Source organism: Symphalangus syndactylus, chromosome 15, assembly GCF_028878055.3.
Source record: "Symphalangus syndactylus isolate Jambi chromosome 15, NHGRI_mSymSyn1-v2.1_pri, whole genome shotgun sequence".
Classification (NCBI taxonomy): Eukaryota; Metazoa; Chordata; class Mammalia; order Primates; family Hylobatidae; genus Symphalangus; species Symphalangus syndactylus.
Window position 1 is genome coordinate 97540234 of NC_072437.2, and position 23912 is coordinate 97564145.

The following is a 23912-nucleotide window of genomic DNA, read 5'->3' on the forward strand; positions in this document are numbered from 1 at the left end:
GCAGATCACGAGGTCATGAGATCGAGACCATCTTGGCCAACATGGTGAAACCCCACCTCGACTAAAATACAAAAAATTAGCCAGGCACGGTGGCCCATGCCTGTAATCCCAGCTGCTTGAGGGGCTGAGATAAGGGAATCACTAGAACCCGGGAGGCGGAGGTTGCAGTGAGCTGAGATCGCGTCACTGCACTCCAGCCTGGTGACAGAGCAAGACTCCATCTCAATAAATAAATAAATAAAGCAAACTTCATTATTGTCTTATTTTAAGAAATTGCCCCAATCACCCCAACCTTCAGCCACCACCACCCTGATCAGTCAGCAGCCATTAAGGCAAGAACCAGCAAAAAGATAATTACTCACTGAAGGCACAGATGATTGTCAGCATTTTTTAGCACTAAAGTGTTTGTTAATTAAGGTATGTACATTTTTAGACTTAGTGTACTTAGACTACAATATTGTGTAAACATAATTTTTATAGGCATGGGGAAATCAAAAAATTGACATGACTCACTTTATTGCAGATGTCTAGAACTGAATATTTCCAAGGTATACCTGGTGTGTATTTATATGTGTACATACACACACAGTGTTTAAATACTATATAAGTTTTAAATAAAGTATATATACACACATAATGTTTAAAACTTGTCTAGGTTTAAAATAAGGAGAAATTTGCTTTCAAATTTAAAACTACATACAAAATTAAGATACTCTAATACCTTGTTTTAAAAGATTATTTCAGTAAATTTTAAACCTACTTCTATAGTAGGTAGTTGTATTTAACAGGCATGTGTGCCAAGAAAAAATAATCCTTCAAGGCTTCAGTTTTTTATTGTTTGTACCATGAGTGAGTTGGGAATGAAGAGGAAAAGCAAAGATGTTGAATAAATAACTTTCCAAAGTAAACAGGCATCATCAACTTGCATTACAAAGAGAAAAAAACCTTTAATTTTATGCCAATTTTTTTAATGCTCTTGAGATCAAATTGCAAAACAACCATCTTCCATAGTATATTTTGAGACACTTAGAAGTGACACAGGTTTTCTTATGCTTTACTTTTTAACACCCTGGATCCTTTGGTTCCAATAACTTCGAGGAAAAATATCTTTTACTGCTGTAGCATTAATACAAACATTAGTTTAAGATTATTCTATCTCCTCAAAATTGTGTCTTCAGCTTTTTCCCATGGCGTGGAACCAAGAGTGAGGAAAACTTATTATTAGGACAGAGTCCATGGTCACGATTACGTTAATTGAGCACTTAGGTGCTGGACTGTACTAAGCATTTTGTATATATTATTTCCACTTAATCTTTAAAATAAACCTTTAGGATGGCTATTATCTTCAGTCTCACAGATGAGAAAACTGAGGCACATAAAAGTCAATTAACTTGTCCATGTTCCTACAGTACACTGCAGAGCTGGCATTTGAACCCAGATCTACTCACTCTTGAGCCTGATCTCTTGTACTCTTTCCTTCTGTATTTATTCCCTATTTAAGTAGAACTTAAATAGAACACATTTTAAATGAAATCTTAACCTTTTCTATAAGGAAAGCATCTCAGCAGTTGACACATACTCAATGCATCCAACTCCACAATCCCCTACACATACCATGGAGTACAATGTCATCTATCCTATTTGAATTTACCAAGGTATTAAGCTTATGCTTAACCACACCCATAAGATCCATTTTTTTTTCCTTTTGGGATGTAAAATTCCCCCAGCACCTAAATATAGTTTAAAAAACATTTTTTTTAAATAGCTGCTGAATATGTCCAGGGAACTGAGTGACCTAAAGAAACACCTGAAGGAAGCCAGTGCAGTCATTGCAGCTGACCCTCTCTATTCAGACGGCGCGTGGTCCGAGCCGACCTTCACGTCCACTGAAGCGGCCATCCAGTCCATGCTGGAGTGCCTGAAGAACAATGAACTCGGCAAAGCTTTGCGGCAGATCAGGGAGTGCAGGTGACTCTGCTATTTCTTTTAGAGGTGGTTGCAGGAAATGCACACCTGGTTGTTACTCTGTCATGGTTGGAGTCTAGCCCACTACGGAAGGCTAGATATTTTACAGATCTCGTCTCAGATCTTTACTGCTGCCAAACCAGAAACACTCAGCTTTCAGAACACTACATGTTGAAAGTGTTGGTGTTGGTTCTGGCCATTTGTCCTCCCTAAAATGACAAAATGCTGAAGCACTTCAAAATATACCTTCATATGATTTTTAACTAACATTTGAATATATCCTTTTTGGTTTTGCCCCTACATTCTGATACTGTATTCACATTCATTGAAACCAGAACGCTATAGCAAATAAGGTAAATGTTTTAGGGGTATCAGATTCCATTCTGATATTTTTATACTTTTGATATTTTATCAAAATAATATTCTAAAATTGATTATGGCGATGTTTGCACAACTCTGAATATACTAAAACCCACTGAATTGTTTACCTTAGATGAGTGAATTACCTGATACGGGAATTCCATCTCAATAAAGCCTTTTTAAAAAGTAATATTCTTATATTAATGAAGACTCATAAGCTCTCAACTTTGTGACTAATAGTGCCTGTAATCTGTGCTGTTCTTTTTGACTGCAGAAGTCTGTGGCCCAATGACATCTTTGGAAGCAGTTCTGATGATGAGGTCCAGACACTACTGAATATTTATTTCCGTCACCAAACTCTGGGACAGACGGGTACTTATGCCCTGGTGGGGTCTAACCAGAGCCTGACCGAGATCTGCACCAAGCTGATGGAGCTGAACATGGAGATCCGGGACATGATCCGCAGGGCCCAGAGTTACCGAGTCCTCACTACTTTCCTTCCAGACTCCAGTGTTTCTGGCACTAGTCTCTGACAGGAGCCTCCTGTCCCCACTGGGTTCCAAACTGGCAGTGCTGCCATGCTGGGGCAACGTCATTCAGTGTCTTCTCGGCCTTCAAAAGGCTTGGACAGACTGTTCTCCCTCTTGTTACCTGTAGGGCTTTTTCTAAAGAGGATGGCAGAACTTCCAACGTGTAGCAATACTATAAGAACCAAGGTAGCTTAGAACGTCCTGGACAGACTCCACTCGTCATGCTGTGTGGCACAAATGTGTTACATTTGACCGAGCATATGCAACTCACTACTGAAGAAGTGACTTCCGTTGCATACCAAAGCCAACTACACTGAACAGTACCTTCCTTTCTAGAAACAATTTTAGATTGGCAAAAGTGCAATGTTTTCTTCACTCAAAAAATTTTATATTCTCAAACATGTACATTCTTTCCCTGTCTTGTTCCATTTTCTTTTTTCTTTTTCCTTTCTTTCGTGGGCTGAGAAAGGGGCAGGCAAAATGAAGCTGGCCACTGAAAACTGTAAGATGGTCAAAAGCTGACAGCCTGTGTGTGTGAAAAGGGAATTGTAAATGGACTGCGATGTAATGTACACTGTAATTTGAATACAATTACTGTATCTAAAAGGAGCTGCTATGAAGTACCTTTCTTAAGTTGCTAGGCTACTGTTTCTGAAAGCCCTGGATCTCTTTGCACCAAAAATGGTCCAGATAGACTCTTTTTAAGGATCTTGGCTGCTTTTTACTAGAAGGTTGCTTTTATGAGCATATTTATACTGCTGAAGGATGAGTGTTAATTTTAATTAACTTTGCCATTTTGTAGAGAAAACTTTCACAATATAAATTCCAAGTCTTTTCACCTGTCAGGCATGCATATTTTAGTATCTGTTTGGATAGTCAGAAGTAGAATCATAAAGGTAAAATATGAGTTGTTATTTTGTTTCTTCAATGTCATATTTTGTGTGTAATATATATGTAAAGGGCCATTCTTAAGTTCTCTCCTTAAACTTAATGCTGTCAAGTGTTAGATGTGTGCATGCGAACTTGTTGCACAGCAGAAACATATTCAGAGTTTATCTATGTAACTTATTCACTCTGTAAATACATTTAAAGTTTTTGTGATGTAAGCTTAATTGATATTCTGTTCAGAACTTTCTTTAGACTAAAAAAAAAAAAAAGACAAAATACATGTTGACCATGGACTTTATTTCTGGTTAATGAAAATGTTTGTCCTGGGCACACATGAAGTTTTGCATGTGGGTTGCCAAAGTAATAACCCCAAGGGGCACCCCTCACATGTATGCTCTGAATGGCACTCATGGGGGTTATGCTATGCATGGCCCTGTGAAGCTGGAGGTAAGTATTATCTCTTTGGAAATTGGCATCAAAACTGTGAGCTTCAACCAATTCTCTGTAATCAACCAAAGAGAAAAATCAGAAAAAAGTGAGAGCTCTAATTCTCCATAACCTATAATTAGGTTGTCATCCTTCAAATTTGGAAATTCATTCTATAGTGAGCAGGAAAAAGTAGTAGAGTTGTAATTCTGTCACCAACACCTATCCCCTATCTACCCCACTAGGAAAACAGGAACACAGGGAGAAACATGTAACAATCTCATTTATGCTGTCTTCCTACTCATATTTTACATGGACCAACAAATATAACTTGCTTTACTAGCATATGGCTACTGAATCATTGGCAGTAATATTCTAGGAGTATTCTACAGAAGAGAGCCTAACCTAGGATTTTTTTTAATGTTGCCACAGATGCAACTACTGGATTTCAATAATTTTCTGGACTGCTGAAAACATATTTTTCTGATGATTTATTTTTTCAACTTGCCTGAAAGATGATTTGCTATGATTCGTAGAAACAACTGAATCATGATCTCTCTGAAAAATATCATAAAATCAGGTTTCTGTGGGTAACCGCAGTAGGCAACTGTCAGAGAGCTGTGTTGGGAGCCACAGTAGAAAGAACAGATTTGTCATGAACTGAGTTTTCTACCATGCCTTCTACCCGGCAGAGAACCACCGTGATGGTTTACTCTTAAAAAGGGAAGAAAAAAAAAAAAGAATTTCAACAGTACATTGCAATCCAAGATATTAACATAGGAAGCAGTGGTTTGTGTTTTTCTCAATTTTATTTTTAAAAGGAGATGTATTAACGTGAAAGATTTCTTCTACTTTCCTCTATCTCTTCATCTCCTCTACTTTAAGTGGAGATGGGAAAAATTGTGTAGGATGCAGCCCCACGCCAGCAGAGCCCAGCAATAACTTTAGATCTACCAGTCAAATCTTGTCGGCTATTGCTCTGTGCCTCTGTTACAGAAGCATTAATGTTAATTGCCTTCCCCAGGGATACAAAGAAGTAGAAGTACCAAAGGAAAGGGTAGATATTTAACAGATGACTCAGTGATAAGAAAGATGCCTCCTTGTGTCTCACTGTTTTCTAGCACTGAAACATGATACACTTTGTATCCACCTGCAGAATAAAGCAATCCAGACAGGTGCTCTGTAACTTAGACATCACTTGATTAAAATTATAGTCTCCAAATATAGTGTTTTAGAAAAGACACTGCACATTTTTAGAGGCACGTGAATGTCATTCCCACCTCTAACCCATCTAATGTTGGTGAGATGTTAAGAAAATGTGCCGATGTTGCTGTGAAATAAAGATGCCTGTAATCGTAGGCATCACACACATGCATGAACATCCAGAGTTAGGTCTCAAGGCTCTTCTGGTTCTAAGTCCTAACAAACAATGATCTTTTCAGTGAACTGTAGAATTCTGGAAAGAATAAGGGTACCTCCAGGCTGCTTACATCAATAGCTTACACGTGCTTCCTGATGCCTGCCTTAACAACAAAAAATTAGTGTCCATGGGTGAGTATTAGGGTGTGTTCATTGTATCTCAATGAAACTAGTTTTTAAAGTTTTCAGTGCATTTGTTTTAGATCAATTAATATTTGAATACCTATCATGACCCAGGATATTTCTTTGTTCAGCAAATATTTATTGCATGCCCACTCTGGGCTAGGCACTGTTTTAGAGAACACCGCAGCTATCAAAGCAGATGTGGTCCCTGTTCCCATGAGGCTCCTACATTTGAGAGGAAGATGTACTTGTCTACGTTGGGTGATGATTAGTGCCATGAACAACAAAACGGATACAGTGAGTAATGCGGACGGGGCTATCTTAGCTATCACTCTAATAAGGTGATATCTGAGGAGAGATCTGAATGAAGTGAGGATACAATGGATAACCAAGGAAAAGAGCATTCCAGCAAAGGAAAAAACACATGCAGAGACCTGGAAGGAGAAGCAGGGTCACTTTGTCAAAGGGACGGCAAGGAAGCCAATGACCGGGTGAAATGAGTGAAGAGAGCGTTCAGAGAGGACAGCCAAAAGCTCTGTGGGCCACAGCAGCACTTTGTCCCTTGCCGAGCAAGATGGGAAGCCACCGAATGTTTGCGGGCAGGGTAGTGACATGCTGTGACTTATGTTTAAAAGGATTACTCCGTTTGGGATGATGAAGAAAAGCTGTATTACAAAAGTTCCGTTGTGGTTATACAGCATTGTGAATGTACTTAATGCCAATGAATTGTGTACTTTAAAATGGTAAATTTTATGTTATATATGTTTTACCACAATAAAAATAATTTTTTTAAAGGATCATTCTGGCTGCTATGTGCAGAATAGACTGCAGATGGGCAGAGGTAGAAGCAGGAAGACTAGAGAGACGGCTGTGGCAATAGTGCAGTCACCAGGTGATGCTGGCTTGGGCTAGGGTACTAGCAACGGCTGTGATTAGTTGTGGGCATATTCTGGAAATAGTTCAGAGCTAGAGCTGACCTAGCTAGAGCTAGGGCTTACCAATGACACATGGAATGGGAAAGAGTTTAGCCCAAACAGCTGGAGGAATGGAGTTGCCACGAACTGAGATGATTGAATGCATGTTTGGGAGGTAGAAACCAAGATTTATTCTTCAGACATGTTAACTTTGAGATGTCTGATATCCAAGACAAGATGGTGAGTAAACAGGTGGATGTGTGAGTCTGTTGTTGAGGAGCAAAGTCTGGGCTAAAGACATACGTATGGCATTTAAAGCCCCTGAGGAAAAAAATAGGATACTCCCCCGTCCCCAGCTGGGACTGGGATCTCTCATAAAAATTAGAGTGTAGGTAATGGGCTCAAAATTTCAGATGCAAATTAAATCATGTCAGAGACTTAAAACCCCAACACTCAGCCTTCCTCTTAATTGATTTGATTGGTCTGAAGCTGTGCTCAAACTCCAGCGCTGTTTAAGGTTCCCCAGATGATTCTAATCCACTGCCAAGATTGGAACATTGCTTTCTCCTTTCTAGACCTAAGAATCACCCCAGGGTATTTGTCGAAAATGCAGAATCCCTCAGGTTGACCCCTCTAGTGACCAGTTTGGTAAATCCAGCTCAGGATCCCTCAAATCAGCATTCTAACAGCCACTCCACTTTGAAAGACACTGCAACTAGGAGAAACTTCCTGTATAGCAAAGTGCTCTTTTTTTTTTTGAGACAGAGTCTTGCTCTTTCTCCCAGGCCAGAGTGCAGTGGCACGATCTCGGCTCACTGCAAGCTCCGCCTCCCGGGTTCACGCCATTCTCCTGCCTCAGGAACTACAGGCGCCCGCCACCACGCCCGGCTAATTTTTTGTATTTTTAGTAGAGACGGGGTTTCACCGTGTTAGCCAGGATGGTCTCGATCTCCTGACCTCGTGATCCGCCCGCCTCGGCCTCCCAAAGTGCTGGGATTACAGGCGTGAGCCACCGCGCCCAGCCACAAAGTGCTCTTTCTTCTAAAGTACACCCCCAGTTGTTTTTCCACGTAGGCTGTTGGTGTAGTGATTCTACCTAAATCTGTTATTGATGTTTTTGTAACTTTGTTTCCTATTTGAGGTCACTGTGAGTGAGTGACTAGAATTTACTGCATCCACTTACAGATCAGTTTCCTCGCAGATACCTCCTTCTCTGTCACCATCTTCTGTAATCCAGATCCTTCTTTTAACAGCAAACTTGAATGGATATTGTATTCGAATTTCAGATTCCAAGAACTTGGGCCACCTGGTGCGAACTTCCAGGAGCCCCTCGGCCAGGAGAACAAAGAGATTCCTCCTGGTCCCCTTTACTATGTCCAACCCTTTTCTCCTCATCTCTATTTCAAAAAGCCCAGAGACTTTGAAATTCTTGCCACCTGGCTGTACTAGCCACCTCCTTCCCCAACGCCATCACTGTCATCCACAGCAGTGGCTGTGACCCTCAGCTGCATTAGAAGCACTGGGGAAGCTTTTTAAAAATTCTGAGGCTTGGGCCCCCCTCTGGATCCCTTAAATCCTTTCTAATGCTCCTCTGATGATTTTGAATTGCAACCGCGCTTGGGAACTGCTGACCTAAAGCCCACCTGCTTCCTGCCCCTTATTCATCGGAGAGACTAGAGCTTCTTGCTCACCCCAGCTTCCGATGTCATTTCCAGGACTTCAGGAGTCTTGTGTATAACCTATACGAAATCTTTTCTCTCTCATCCTGTTAACATTCTTACCTCCAGGCATTTTCACTCTTTTCTACCTTGGCCATCCAATTTCCTGGCTATACCAAAACCTGATCCATAGCAGTAAGTGAACCAGTTCCAGAATCCCACCTTCAGGCCCCCTACTCAGGAATTTTCCCAGTTCCCCTTTACTCCAGCCCCCACCCCTCTAACAATTCTCCCATCATGAATATCAGTCTGTGGCCCTCACAGGTCTTTACTCCCCTTTGGAGCATGTTTAAATTCCATGGGTCATTATAATCCCTCCCTTGCTGACATTCACAAGGGATGCCCTACCCCTGTCTTACTCAGCTGGTAAACCCCAAGCCTGGTTGAACCTAAAACTGACTTTTCCCACACCTGCACCAGAAGTATGACATTACTAGGATGAAGATATTACTAGAATGCAAGTCACACATGCAGTGTCGCACTAATAATGACACTGGTAATGTTACATTTCTAGTAATATCTTCACTACCGGAAGTGTTTTCCTTACCAGAAGTGTGACATTACTAGTATGCAACTGCAACCAAGAAAATCTCAAATCTCAACACTATCAGACAATCTTGTAATACACTTATGCCTTCCTGATCATTTCAATTTCCTAATGCCTCAGAGAGTTCTCATATTTTCCTCTCTTCTCAGCATCCTACCTGTCTCAGCTGATGGCTTTGCTTCATAATTCATTGAGTAAACAAATGAGTCTCACCTTCCCCACCAAAAATATAAAGTTATCTTTAACTAGCCCTATATTCTAGGTGCTTCATCCTTTTATAATCAAAGGGATATCACTGCTCCCCTCAGGGGCCATTTGCTCCACTGGCGCTCTGGACCCCATCTCTGCTGCCTATTCAAGGGCTTTGCTCCCACAGACATTCCCCTCTCTGCTCTGCCATCAGCTTCTCTAAATGATTCCCTTTAATATGCCAACATACTCTGCGCCTCCGCTTTCCCCAAATGCCATTCTAGCTATCACCAGTTTCTCTGCTTTCTTACAGCAAAACATCTAAGAAGTACTACTTCTGTTCACTATTTGGACTTTAACACTGCTTCCCTCCACACCACTCCATGGAAACTTCTCTCTTCAACCTCACCCATCACCTCCATGCTGCCAAATCCAATGGAGCTGTCGTCACCTTTCTCGACCTCCCAGCAGGATTTGACTCAGTCGACTTTCCTACCTTCTGGAAATACTGTTTCAGCTTCATTTTGATCTCATCATCCTCTTCCTATCCCTCTTGACCTCATCTTTTATCTAACCACTAAGTTCCTGCTGCTCCAAGTATAGTCTGGGGAACCAGCAGCATTGATGGCATCTGGGAGCTTCCTAGATTTGCAATCTCAGACCCCAGACCTACTGAATCAGAATCTTCATTTAACAAGCTCACCCAATGACTCCTGGGATGTTAAGGTTTTAGAATCATTGCTCTAAGTGTTGGTATGCCCCAGAGCCCTGTGTTGTACTCCCTTTTATTCCTGCTTCTATGAAACTATATTTTTTAATTTTTTAAATTTTTTTATTTCCATAGGTTATTGGGGAACAGGTGGTATTTGGTTACATGAGTCAGTTAATTAGTGGTGATTTGTGAGATTTTGGTGCAGGTGATTCCATCCAGGCCCATGGCTTTAAAAACTACTTGTTATCTCCAAATCTATCCCTAGCCCTGACTTATCTCCTAAATTCCAGATACATATACCCAATAGGCTACACGACATCTCCATTTGGATGTCTCCAACACTTCAAACTTATGTTGAAAACAGAAGCCCATCCCCACATCACTAAATAGCTCCACTAAAATAAGAGGTAAATGTACTGAGCCCTCAAAGTGACAGGCACTAATTATTCTAAGTGATGAACATGCTTCAACTCCTTTAGTTCCTATCTCTTGATGGTGTGAGGACTATCACTATCCCCATTTTACAGATAGGTAAACTGAGAGAGAGAGTAACTTGCCCAAAATTATCCCTTAAGTATGGCACCCAGGATTTGCAATTAGGTAAATTGACTCTGGAACATGCCTCCTACCTGGTATAGCTCTCAATTCCATTCACCCTACAGCTCAAAGCACAATACTGAGTCATTGTTTGTTTCCTCCATCTTCCACCGCCAGCCCTGCACATTTTCAAACATTATCTTAAACCCATGGATTTCTCTTCCTCTCCCTGGCCACCACCCTTGTCCAAGCCATCAGTTTGCTCCTGTGTTCATTAACCTCCCAACCGGTCTCCCTCTAAAGTGAGCTTTTTGAAGTGAGAATGTGTCTGCACTGTTGAAAGCCCCTCATGGGCTGTCACTTGCTTAAACATGGCCTTGAGAATCCTTTGTGATTAGAGCCCTGTCTTCCGCAGCCTCATGCCCCACGTCAGCCCCAGGGGGCTCCTATTCCTCAGCCCCTCAAGGCCTTTGCTCCTGCTGTTCCCTTGGATCAAAACTATCTTCTCCCTGCTCCCTTCATCCTGCAGGTCTCAATCTCATGTCACCTCTTCCCAGCCACCCTGTCTAAAAGGTTACTCTATCATAGCACTCTGTTTCCTTCATGGCATTTATCACAATCTGAACTGGAGAAGTATAAATGTAATTGTGAAAGCATGGAGCAAGTCCTACTCTACCTGGTTTAAATCCTGGCACTCTAAGGCTGGGAGCAGTGGCTCACGCCTGTAATCCCAGCACTTTGGGAGGCCGAGGTGGGCGGATCACCTGAGGTTGGGAGTTCGAGACCAGCCTGACTAACATGGAGAAACCTCATCTCTACTAAAAATACAAAATTAGCCGGATGTGGTGGTGCGTGCCTGTAATCCCAGCTTCTCGGGGGGCTGAGGCAGGAGAATCGCTTGAACCTGGGAGGCGGAGGTTGCGGTGGGCCGAGATCGTGCCATTGCACTCCAGCCTGGGCAACAAGAGCAAAACTCCGTCTCAAAAAAAAATAAATAAAAATAAATCCTGGCACTCTGCTCTGGCCTCTGTGTGGCTCCATCTCCTCAACTATGAAAAGGTATAATAGCTCCTACTTCATATGGGTGCTATGGTGAGTTATAGTAATGCACGGCACATGCTAAAGGCTGCTTCAGCATTTGCTATAGTTGTGTATACTTGAAGGAAGGACCTTGCCCCTTCATCATCTCTATATATAACGCTTAGAACCAGTGCTTAGAACATCCGACTTATAAAAATTTGTCAAAAGAATGGCTATTTTTCTTCATTGTTCTCCTTCATGTAAGTGACAGTATCTACCATTTCCCAAAGCCCTATATTGATGTTTTTACCCTAGGATCACCAATTAATGTGGCTTCATGATCTAGTTCACATGCATTTATTTTATTCTATTCACATTGTACAATTGTTACACAATCTACAAAAAGTACAAAAGCCTAGCCATTTTCCAATGCCAGGTCAGAGCCAAGTTGCAAAAAAGGAAGACAGCACAGTAAGTTACAAGAAGAGCTCAGGGGTCCGTTACAAGTCACACTGTACAAGTCACATCACATATTTAAAGCTGTAAATATTGCCACAGGAGAATCTCTTGTCTTTGCAGCGACCACACAGTTCCTGTCGATGAGGCCTCCTTAGATCAATGTGCCTCTTCTTTTGAGGACAGGAACAATGAGACTTTGAGCAGGTCTTTAGGAAACAAGAGTTTGGACGCTAAATGATCAGTTTAGTGTTTCAAATGTAATCCTCAAATCACAGTACTTCTCCCTATTACCCTATCCCTGAAACCTTCATCCTCTGAGTCCTACGAGAAGGCCAAGACCAAGTTGTACAAAATTACTTGTATCACAGTAAATGTCGGATATTTTTTCAAGATGAATGATCACAGAAGATATTCAAGAGAATACTGCAGAGCCAATCAAGACAACATAACGTAAAAGGAATTTAAGAGTTTTGTAGAATTTCTTCCCTATGTAGATTTTTACATTTGTAGCTAAATCAGTCAAGGCAACATAATATAAGAGAAAAAAATAAGTCAAGAGTTTTATAGAGTTTCTTCGCTCTGCAGATTTTTAGATTTGTAGGCAGGTCAGGGTGAGTGGCAGTGGATAGGAATTAAATGAACGTTTAAAAAAGACTAGAGCAGATGTTCTCAACCGGGGTGATTTTACTCCCCCATCTCCAACCCCAGTGGACATTTGGCAATGTCTGAATATATTTTGGGTTGTTAAAACTGGGAGAGAGGGGTATTCTGGAGGAAACTAAATGTTTCTTTCCAGATGTGCCCAATCTTTACTAGGATCTAAAATAGTGCCTTTCAACCATTATCTCATTTCTGTCTTCCAATAATTAAAACTAATATCCTATGGAAACTGGTACAGTACCCTGGTTCCATCCCCCCAACCCTGCCATTCTATTTTCTACATGTCCCATAGCCACATGGAATAAGTCAAGATTTACCTTTTTTTTTTTTTTTTTTTGACATGGAGTCTCGCTCTGTCACCCAGTCTGGAGTGCAGTGGTGAGATCTTGGCTCACTGCAACCTCCGTCTCCTGGGTTCAAGCAATTGTCCCTGCCTCAGCTTCCTGAGTAGCTGGAATTACAGGCAATCGCCACTACACCCAGCTAATTTTTGTATTTTTTAGTAGAGATGGGGTTTCACCATGTTGGCCATGCTGGTCTTGAACTCCTGACCTGAGGTGATCCATCCGCCTTGGCCTCCCAAAGCGCTGGGATTACAGGCATGAGCCACCATGCCTGGCCAAGATGTACCTTTGTATATTGTGAAGATAGACATTTTTCTTCTTCTAAACGCAGTCTTAAACATGATTTAATCAAACTGTTCTGTTGAAGAACATGCCTCCTTATAAGAAAATTCCTTTTTTTTTTTTTTTTTTTTTTTTTGAGACAAGAGTCTCGCTCTTTTGCCCAGGCTGGAGTGCAGTGGTGCTATCTCAGCTCATTGCAAGCTCCACTTCCTGGGTTCACGCCATTCTCCTGCCTCAGCCTCCCGAGTTGCTGGGACTACAGGCGCCCGCCACCACGCCCGGCTAATTTTTTGTATTTTTAGTAGAGACGGGGTTTCACCATGGTCTCGATCTCCTGACCTCGTGATCCGCCCGCCTCGGCCTCCCAAAGTGCTGGGATTGCAGGCGTGAGCCACCGCGCCCGGCCCTTATAAGAAAATTCTAACAAGTAATATTCATATGGTGTTTACAATGTGCCTAGCACTCTCTTAAGCACTTTATATACATGAATTCATTTAATTCTCACAACATCCTTACAAAGAAAGGCTCAGTAAAATAAGGATTTACCCTAAAGGTTGATTTCTGCTTCTGGAAATGGTGGATTAGGTAATTCTAACCAAGCCTCCTGGATGACCAGAAAAGCTGAGCTAAAAATAACTGTTTGGATCACACAAATTGTCAGAGCATTAGAGATGAAAGCCCAGAAATAGGTGTGAGCTTGACTTCCGGGACTGCTTACTCTCACTATAGTTTTTCACATGTGTAGCTAGCACTCAATCAAAAATAACCAGGTACTGTATATGAGGAGACAGAACAACATACTTGAAAGCCAAGAGGACAGCAATAGACTCACAGGGTATTGAGTTAATGGAGTTCTCTGACACAGATTTTAAAATCACTAAGTGCTAATATGTTCAAAGAAATAAAACTAATATTTCCAGCAGAAAAATTGAAGTTTTCTTCTAAGGCAATAAAAATTCTAGAACAGAAAAATACAACAAATAAAATCAATAGTTCAATGGATGTTTTAATCACAGATTAAAAAGAGCTGAGATGAGAAATACAAATGGAAGACGGTTTAGTAGATAATATTCAGCCTAAAGCAAGAAGAGCTTAAAGCATGGAAAATATAGATAAGCACATAAGAGACAGAAAGAAATATGGTGCGAAGGTCTAGTATGAGTAATTGGAAGAAAGAAGGAATAGGAGCAGAAGTAACATTTGAAAAGATAACAGTTAATAATTTCCCAAAAGTAATGAAAATCTTTAAGCTGCAGTTTCAAGAAACACTATGAAACTCAAGCAGGATAATTACAAAGAAACTACAACTAGGCACATCATTGTAAAACTGCTGAAAAGTCAAGGCAGAGAAAAGTAAGCAGATTTAAGAAGGGGAAAGAGAAGAGGAGATTACTTCAAAAGAGATGCAATAAGAGCTATATTGTTTCATAGAAACAATGAAATTCAGATCCTTAAAGGGCAGAAAGAACTATTTCCAACCTAGAAATTCTATATATACCCAGCGAAAATATCTCTTAAAAAGATATCCAAGGCTGGGCGTGATGGCTCATGCCTATAATCCCAGCACTTTGGGAGGCCAAGGCAGGTGGATAACCTGAGGTCAGGACTTCGAGACAAGCCTGGCCAACATGGAGAAACCCTGTCCATACTAAAAATATAAAAATTAGCCGGGTGTGGTGGCATGTGCCTATAATCCCAGCTACTGGGGAGGCTGAGGCAGGAGAATCACTTGAATCCAGGAGGTGGAGGTTGCAGTGAGCCAAGATCATGCCCCTGCACTCCAGCCTGGGCAATGGAGCAAGACTCTATCTCAAAAAAAAAAAAAAAAAAAGATATCCAGACAAAATAGAATTTGTCACCTCCAGACCAATACTATGGAAAATATTAAAGTTCAAGTCAAAGGAAAGTGGCCCTAGAAACAAGATACAAAGAATAACAGAAAGAATGTATAGCTAAAACTAAATGAATACTGACTATAACACAATAATCTTATAAAATTTTAAATATAGGTAAAATAAGTATACAATAATAGCATATAAGTTAGGATGTAGTTAGAGTGTTCTGGAGTCTTTGCATTGTCTGTGAAAGGCAAGATTAGGCTGAGCGCAGTGGCTCACGCCTGTAATCCCAGCACTTTGGGAGGCCGAGGCGGGCGGATCACGTCAGGAGTTTGAGACCCGCCTGGCCACCATAGTGAAACCCTGTCTCCACTAAAAATACAAAAATTAGCCAGGCATGGTGGCAGGTGCCTGCAGTCCCAGCTACTTGGGAGGCTGGGGCAGGAGAATCACTTGAACCCAGGAGGCAGAGCTTGTAGTGAACCAAGACTGCACCACTGTACTCCAGCCTGGGTGACACAGCAAGAGTCTGTCCCAAAAAAATGCAAGATTAACAATTTAGACTTTGACAAGTCAGACAGTCATGTTATTTGTATGGCAACCATCAAAAGGACATTAAAAAATGATAGAAAACTGAATATTAAAAAAAATTCAAGTGAACATAAAAGAAAAAGTGGTGGAGAAAAAAGAAAATACATTTAAACCCAGTTTAATAAGTAGTTATATTGAACATCATCATCAGACTAAGAATGTCAGACTAGAAAACCAGAGGATGAATCACTTATAAGCTAGTTTTCAAAATGTCAATTAATTTATTAATTATTTTTGAGATGGAGTCTTGCTCTGCTGCCCAGGCTGGAGTGCAGTGGCACCATCTCGGCTCACTGCAACCTCCTCCTCCTGGGTTCAAGCAATTCTTCTGCCTCAGCCTCCCGAGTAGCTGGGACTACAGGCACCCGCCACCACGCCCACCTAATTTTTGTATTTTTGGTAGAGACGGGGTTTCACTATGTTGGCCAGGCTGGTCTGGAACTCCTGACCTTGTGATCCGCCCACCTCAGCTTCCCAAAGTGCTGAGATTACAGGCGTGATCCACCATGCCTGGCCCATTTATTTCTACTAATTATAGAAAAAGAAGAAATGTTTTTAACTAAGGACTTAGGTTAAAAAACATTGATTACAAAAAGCAAGTTAAGGATCTCACCTAGTTCTGTGAATTTCTAAATATTGGAGACATCATAGAATCCAGTCAGAGCTCTAATGCTATCCATCTAACCTTGGGAAAGTTATTTGAACTTAGCTTTCAGATCTATAAAATAGGAATAACATCTCCCACAAAAATTAGATGAAAGGAGGTAATGCATGTAAAGCACTATCTCAAAATTTGGCATGTAGTAAAAAATTAATAGCAGTCACCTTTTACATTACTACATTCTAACTATGCCCAGGGTGTCAGAGGAAAAACAAACACACCCCATAAGGCAACTTGAAATAGTGAATCTTCCCCTCTTTCCCTTCAAAAAAGATGCAAACTAGAATTTATGCTTTGATTGTTCTAAAATATAACATTTCAAACATACAGAACACTCACATACCAATATCCAGATCTACCAAATCCTGACATTTTGTCACAGAGGCTTCATTTTAGTAACGAAACATTATAGACACGATGGAAGTGTTTCATATGCTCACCTGACATTGGATGGCTTCTACTCGATAAGGGTTAAAACTCTTTTGGCATTTACAACAGAGTTGTTTGAAATAAACCTAAAGAGAAATATGCTTTTTTTTAAATACAAGCTTTTATACACAGCCACACCCTGCAAAGTCTCCCAGTTCTTAAGTAATCCATTGTATCTTGCTTTTACCAACCTCTACCCTTGCCTTGCCTTTTATCTTGCTTTTACCAACCTCTACCCTTGAGTTTCAAGGTGTACTAGTTGTTTTTAATCACTTTTTCTTTGACTCTAATTTTCCTTACCCATAAAATTGGAATTTTTTTTTTTTTTTTTTTTGAGATGGAGTTTTGCTCTTGTTACCCAGTCTGGAGTGCAATGGCAGGAAATCGGCTCACTGCAACCTCTGCCTCCCAGGTTCAAGTGATTCTCCTGCCTCAGCCTCCTGAGTAGCTGGGATTATAGATGCCTGCCACCACACCTGGCTAATTTTTTGTATTTTTAGTAGAGACTGGGTTTTGCCATGTTGACCAGGCTGGTCTCAAACTCCTGGCCTTAAATGATCCACCCACCTCGGCCTCCCAAAGTGCTGCGATTACAAGCCTGAGCCACCGTGCCCAGCCAGAATAATACTATTAATACTTACTTTTTCCATAGTTCTGAAAACTCCCTAATAATGTACACCAAGTACCACAGTAGCTACTGAATGGGAAGTGGCGGTCATACTTTTTGTCCTTATCTTTTAGCTCTTACATGTTTCAATTTTCAGTATTTCCCGGCTTACACTTTAAATTACTTGTGGTTACCCATCAATACCACCTGCTTTCTAAGCTTTGTGCAATTTCCTGTGCACATTTTCTCTCTGCCTTGCTTGGTGAACTCTTCCTCCTATTTATTCTTTCAAATCCTGCTTGGACATCAAGCTGTCTTCCCTCAGACAGGGCTAATCCCCTCCTTCCTGTGCTATCTCTGCACTGCTTCCATATGAAGGATGCTACTGCATGTATTGCCAAATTACATTTTGTTTCCATCACTCGTATCAAAATAAATTCCTTGAGAACAAGTCCTGTGTTTTGTTCTTTGTATCCTAGTGCCTTGGAATGTTTGAATTAAACTCGTTTTTCTTCTGGCAAGAGAAGGAAGTAAATTCAACTTCGACTTTAAAAATCTATTCACTCTCTAGGTCTCTAGTAAATGGCTAGTGTGAGAAGTCAAGTTTTCATCCAGAACTCAATGCCTCTTTGCCCTCTCCACAGTCCTTTGGCCAGTAAGGCAATTTCTAAACATGCGACAGCACAGGGCGTTCACACTCAAATTCTTATGGAGGTTAATAACATCGGGCCACGTAGACTGTTGCAAAACGAGGTGCACAGGGCAAGGAAAAGAAGAGGAAGCCTTAGGGGCAGCCTGCTGTTCTCATTCTCAAACGAGGGTCTCTAGTGACCAGAGCCTACAGGATTCACGAAAACGCAGAAATGCAGAATTTAATGTGAAGTCTTTTCCAATCCTAATATGTTGGCAATTAAATTAGGAAGGGGGCAAAAGAAACCTTAGGCGTAGCCTAAGTCTCTTACAGGCAAATCTTTACAGCAAGTTTTTTCACTTATTGCCCCACCTTGTGGACAAATAGTGGAAATTTCCTAGCGCTAAGGCCCAGACCTGTTCCAAGCATACCAACTAAAAACCGAAAACTTCCAATGTAGACAAGAACAAAAGTTCACCTAAGTAACCTGACATTTTGTCATATATAACGCCAGAGTATGGTTCGGAAACTCAGGTGGACAGTCCGATTCAGTTCCATTCCTTCACTGAGCACTTCCTGTACACCTGGCACTGAGGATGCCACCAAGATCAAGACAGGACTATGAGAGCCATGCTCCCTCAGGAATCAGATTCTTCCCCGCTTAACATCTGTGCCCACCCCATCCTCCTCTCACCTCCTACTCTTTTTACTTACCTTGTTCGTTCCAGAAATGCACCACACGTAAGCACTCTCCCACCTGGTCTTACAATCTTTGCAGTGGAAATAGCCATATTTTGGTTCCAAAAACTGAAAATAAAGAAGAAAAGTACTTTACCATCATGCAAGGGGGAAAAAAGCCAGATCCTTCTTTATGACTTTGTATAAGGAAAAAAAATGACTTCTTTAACCTCACTTGTATCTATTCTCAAGACTACTGCATTGACTTAGCTTCTCATCTCTCTTAAAGATTACTCTGGGATTCTTCTTGCTGCCGTCTTTTGTACATTCCCAATCCATTTTCCACAATGCTACCGGCACAATCTTCCCAAAACGAACGTCTGATTTCATGTATCACAGACTCGAAGCCCTTTTTCGTCACCAAATTCCCCCATAGCAGTGGTTGCCAGACTGTTGGTTTTCACAGACTTAGTTGGGTTGGCACCTATTTTACCCAAAACTTACCAAACATACAGGCCACGTGATATACATATTTTCAGAGCTCCCTCTCCTTCACCAAGTACATGGAAGAAGAGAGAGAAGATTTTGCTCTTATTGCCCCCATAGATGGAAAAGGAGGGAGGGGATGGGGCTGGTCGAGGACTAAGAAGGGGGAAGAGAGGATATACCTGGAAGTTGGGCCTCCGGAGCGGCTCGGAGGCGGCGTCTCCAGGCACCTGCTTGCTCGTCGTTTCCTGAGGGCACGGGGCGTCTTTCTCCCCCGATTCCTCCGGCTGCCCCGGCTCCTCCTGCCTGTGAGATTCTGACCTCCGTGGTGGTGGCTGCGGCTGGCTGGCCTCCGCAGGGCCCGGGAGCGCCTTGCTCTCCGCGTCGTCCCCATCTCTCCGCAGGCGGATCAAGCCCCTGCGGCCGGTGGCGGGCGAAGTGACCCTGCAGGCTGGCAGGGGCTCCCGGGAGTCTCTGCCGTCCCAGGGGGAGCAGCTGCTGAGGGTGCGAGGCCCCAGAGAGCACTGCACAGCCTTGTCCACCCGCGGGCTCACCTGCACGCCCACCTCCTTGGTGTTGGGCTTGCACAGCCGCGGGCTCAGGCTGGGGTTCATCTGGGAGAGAATGGCCTTAAGCTGCGCCCTCTTGTAAGGGTCCATGCAGTAGTCAGGGGCGTTCGCGGGCACCAGCAGCCCTGGCCTGGCCAGAAAAGTGGGAGGACCCATATTTTGCCTCCAGTCTGCCTGTTTGTGCCCTGAGAGTCCAGGCTGGCCCAAAGGCACTGTGTTCCCATAACCCTGGTACAAGCCATAGGGAACACGGACAAAGCGCTCCATCCGCTCAGGAGGTGCTCAGGCGCAGCCTATATCCTAGCCAGTTTGTTTGTGTCCTTATTTTGCCTTCCTCCTTCATCCGCCCCTTCTTTCTCCTCGTCAGGTTGGTTCAGATTCATTCCTGGCTTCTCCATTTATTTCAGATTCTAATGGGAGCTGCTGCCTATTACCCTGATTGAGGGAGAGAAGCTCTATCTACAGATGTCTAATTGCCACCTGATTCCTACCTAATTGCTTTTCCCTACCTCTTCAATTCACTGTTCGGGAATCTTTTTTTCAAAGCTGTTTTTCATTTCCAGCTTATTCACACATATGCTTTAATTAGTGATTAATTCATATATTCCTGTAGTGACCATTCTAAAGATCCTTTGTAAGGTAATGTGGTAATGTTAGATAATGTTGTAAGGTACAGCCATTATGGACAACAGTATGAAGGTTCCTTAAAAAAGTTAATAGAAGTACCAGATAATCCAGTAATCCCAGCACTGGGTATTTACCCCAAGGAAATGAAATCAATATCCTGAAGAGATACCTTCACTTCCTTGTTCATTGTAGCATTATGCACAATAGCCAAGTTATGGAAACAATCTAAGTGTCTGTTAACAGAAAAATGGATAGAGAAATTGTGGCATGTATTTATACAATGGAATATTATTCAGCCTTAAAACAGGAGATCCTGGCCGGGCGCGGTGGCTCACACCTGTAATCCCAGTAGTTTGGGAGGCCGAGGCAGGCAGATGACCTACAGTCAGGAGTTCGAGACCAACCTGGCCAACATGGAGAAACCCTGCCTCTAATAAAAATACAAAAATCAGCCGGGTATGGTGGCACGCTCCTGTAATCCCAGCTACTCGGGAGGCTGAGGCTACAGAATCGTCTGAACCCAGGAGGCAAAGGTTGCAGTGAGCTGAGATCACACCACTGCACTCCAGTCAGGGCAACAGAGAGAGCAAGACTCTGTTTCAAACAAACAAACAAACAAAAAACAGGAGATCCTACCATTTGCAATAACATGGGTGAAACTGGGGGACATTATGCTAAGTGAAATAAGCCAGATAGAAAAATACTGCATAAACTCACTGATATGTGGAATCTGAAAAAGCCAAATACATAGAAGCAGAAAGTAGAATGGTGGTTACCAGGGACAGGAAGTTGGGAGGAATGGAGAGAGACTGGTCAGAGCCTAAAATGTTACAGTTAGGTAGAATGAATAAGTCTGGAGAGCTAATTTACAGCACAATGACTACAGTTAACAATACTGTATTTTATAATGGAAAGTTTCAAAGAGAGATTTCAGGTGCTCTCACCGCACACAAAAGAAAGGTAATTATGTGAAGAGAGGGATATGTTAATTGCTTGACTGTAGTAATCATCTCACTGTGTACATACACATGTTGTGCACATTAAATATATAAAACTTTCAGGAAATAATGGTTTTTTGGGTTTTTGTTTGTTTGCTTGTTTGAAATGGAGTTTCCTTGCTCTCTCTCCCAGGCAGGAGTGCACTGGCATGATCTCGCCTCACTGCAACTTCCACCTCTGGGGTTCAAGCGATTCTCCCACCTCAGCCTCCCGAGTAGCTGGGATTACAGGCACATGCCACCACACCCAGTTAATTTTTGTATTTTTAGTAGAGACAGGGTTTCGCCATGTTGGCCAGGCTGGTCTCGAACTCCTGACCTCAGGTGATCTGCCCACCTCGGCCTCCCAAAGTGCTGTGATTACAGGCGTGAGCCACCATGCCCAGCTGGAAATAATGTTTTTAATAAAAATTAAAGCATATTGTAAATTGAATACAAATAGTAAATTGAGCAGCTGCACTAGAAGAGAATAAGTAAGAAAGTCTATTATGGTAGAGCTAATAAGTGGCAAGTCCCTGGCACAAAGAGAACAAGAAACGTAAAGATATCGCTTCTCGGCCTTTTGGCTAACATCAAGTGTAAGAAACATAAAGATATGGGGGGCTGTATATAATGACGGAAAATGTTATTTCTGAGACTTGTGTGACATGCCACGGGTTCTCATTAGTCCACTCCTAGTGAGACACCCCTCCCCCCAAAAAAGGGGACAAAGCAAATTGTTCTGATTTATAGGGTAAATAAATCACATGTTAGTTAAATGTATGAAGTCAAATGGACTAGAATTCAAACCTGGGCCTTACTACCAGGCACATTACTTAACTACTTGATTCAGTATCCTCATCTGACAATACTGACCCATTTATAGGATTACTGTAAGATTAAACATGATATTGCTTGAAAACCCAAAGCAGAATACCTAACTCATAAAATGTTTGGTAAGTGGTAGCTGTTATTAGTAAGGATCACAGATGTATTTCTTTGTGAATTAGACTTAGAGCAAAAGCTTTATAATCTATCTGGATTAGTAAAGCCTCCTGCTACAACTAAGGATTACTGATTATCAAACTAAAATTGTCCCTAAGGAACCAAGTGGAGCCCACCCTTTTTCTAATCCAAGGTTGCTTCTGTTTACTGCTCAAGCACCTTCTGGAAGCAGCGAGGCCCCCATGGGAGCAACTCTCACTGAATCCATTTGAAGGCTTTGTAGGTCTTACAACAAACCCTGTTCAGCCTTATATTAGGCATGTTACAGAACCAACAAATTCGGAGATGAAGTCAGGTCTTCCAGTTCAGCCTGTGAGGAAGACAGGTGATCCGAATCCTAGCAATGCAAAAGATGGGCCGGGCGTGGTGGCTCACGCCTGTAATCCCAGCGCTTTGGGAGGCCCAGGCAGGCGGATCACCTGAGGTCGGGAGTTTGAGACCAGCCTGACCAACACGGAGAAACCCCATCTCTACGTAAAAATACAAAATTAGCCACGCGTGGTGGCGCATGCCTGTATTCCCAGCTACTCGGAGGCTGAGGCAGGAGAATCACTTGATCCCGGGAGGCGGAAGTTGTGAGCCGAGATCGCCCCATTGCACACCAGCCTGGGCAACAAGAGCGAAACTCCTTCTCAAAAAAAAAAAAAAAAAAAAAAAAAAATGCAAAAGATACTACCAAGGTCTGCGGAGCGAGGTACCTAACACTTCATGAGCGAGTTAAGATGGGTTTCACAATTTTTCAAGCAAGGAAACGGGCTCGGGGGTCTTGAACACCTGCTACCCAATAGCAGCACAGCTACTGGAACTAAAATCCTCTGATTTCAAATAACAGCCCCGCCAACTACCACGAAGTGAAATCATCCACAACCACACACCGACCACTCTAAGCTTTTGTAATATCGGCTCGCTTTGGGGAACAGGTCTTGACAGAACATCCCTTTTAAGGTCAGAACAAAGGTGTTTCATAGGTCCCAGGTCGTGTCCCGAGGGCGCCCACCCAAACATGAGCTGGGGCAAAAAGAAAGGGATGGGGGACTTGGAGTAGGCATAGGGGCGGCCCCTCCAAGCAGGGTGGCCTGGGTCTCTTAAGGGTCAGCGAGAAGAGAACACACACTCCAGCTCCCGCTTTATTCGGTCAGATACTGATGGTTGGGATGCCTTACAAGGAATTTCCTTTCGCCACACTGAGAAATACCCGCAGCGGCCCACCCAGGCCTGACTTCCGGGTGGTGCGTGTGCTGCGTGCCGCGTCACGGCGTCACGTGGCCAGCGCGGGCTTGTGGCGCGAGCTTCTGAAACTAGGCGGCAGATGCGGAGCCGCTGTGGCTCTGCTGCGCCTCGGGTCTCTTTTGCGGCGGTGGGTCGCCGCCGGGAGACGCCTGAGGGGACAGATTTGTGACCGGCACGGTTTTTGTGAGCTTACTCCGGCCAAAAAGAACTGCACCTCTGGAGCGGGTTAGTGGTGGTGGTGGGTGGGGACGGGCGCGTCTTCCGCAGTCCCAGTCCAGCGTGGCAGGGGAGCGCCTCACGCCCTGGGTCGCAGCCGCGGCCTCTTGCCCTTTTGTCTCTGCCAACCCCCACCCATGCCTGAGAGAAAGGTCCTTGTACCGAAGGCAAATTTTCGCCAAGCAAATTCGAGCCCCGCCCCTTCCCTGGGTCTCCATTTCCCGCCTCCAGCCCGGCCTTTGGGCTCCACCTTCAGCTCAAGACTTAACCTCCC

At 42.8% G+C, this 23912-nt stretch overlaps 3 protein-coding genes across 13 annotated transcripts in view; 2 read left to right on the forward strand and 1 right to left on the reverse strand.

Annotated features, from left to right (window-relative positions):
* The window catches only part of FRY (FRY microtubule binding protein), a 453339-nt gene extending 446831 nt beyond the window's left edge, over window positions 1-6508 (forward strand). For all 4 annotated transcript variants that reach the window (XM_063619275.1, XM_055244887.2, XM_055244886.2 and 1 more), the window contains 2 exons: window positions 1766-1968; window positions 2600-6508. In XM_063619275.1, coding sequence (XP_063475345.1) covers window positions 1766-1968; window positions 2600-2858 — 462 coding nt within the window. In that variant the 3' untranslated portion in view covers window positions 2859-6508. The remainder of the gene's footprint in view (window positions 1-1765; window positions 1969-2599) is intronic.
* Window positions 6509-11689: 5181 nt separating this feature from the next.
* ZAR1L (zygote arrest 1 like) lies at window positions 11690-23355 on the reverse strand. The gene is made up of 6 exons (XM_055244922.2): window positions 23307-23355; window positions 22309-22529; window positions 19197-20018; window positions 18565-18657; window positions 16624-16698; window positions 11690-12013 (listed from the first exon to the last, which is right to left on the reverse strand). Exons 3-6 carry the CDS (start codon window positions 19848-19850, stop codon window positions 11870-11872), a joined length of 966 nt encoding a protein of 321 aa, XP_055100897.2. The 5' UTR covers window positions 19851-20018; window positions 22309-22529; window positions 23307-23355; the 3' UTR covers window positions 11690-11869.
* Window positions 22942-23912, forward strand: part of BRCA2 (BRCA2 DNA repair associated) — an 85387-nt gene continuing 84416 nt past the window's right edge. For all 8 annotated transcript variants that reach the window (XR_010116096.1, XM_055244877.2, XM_055244878.2 and 5 more), the window contains exon 1: window positions 22942-23647. The gene's annotated coding sequence lies outside the window, so the exon portion shown is untranslated. The remainder of the gene's footprint in view (window positions 23648-23912) is intronic.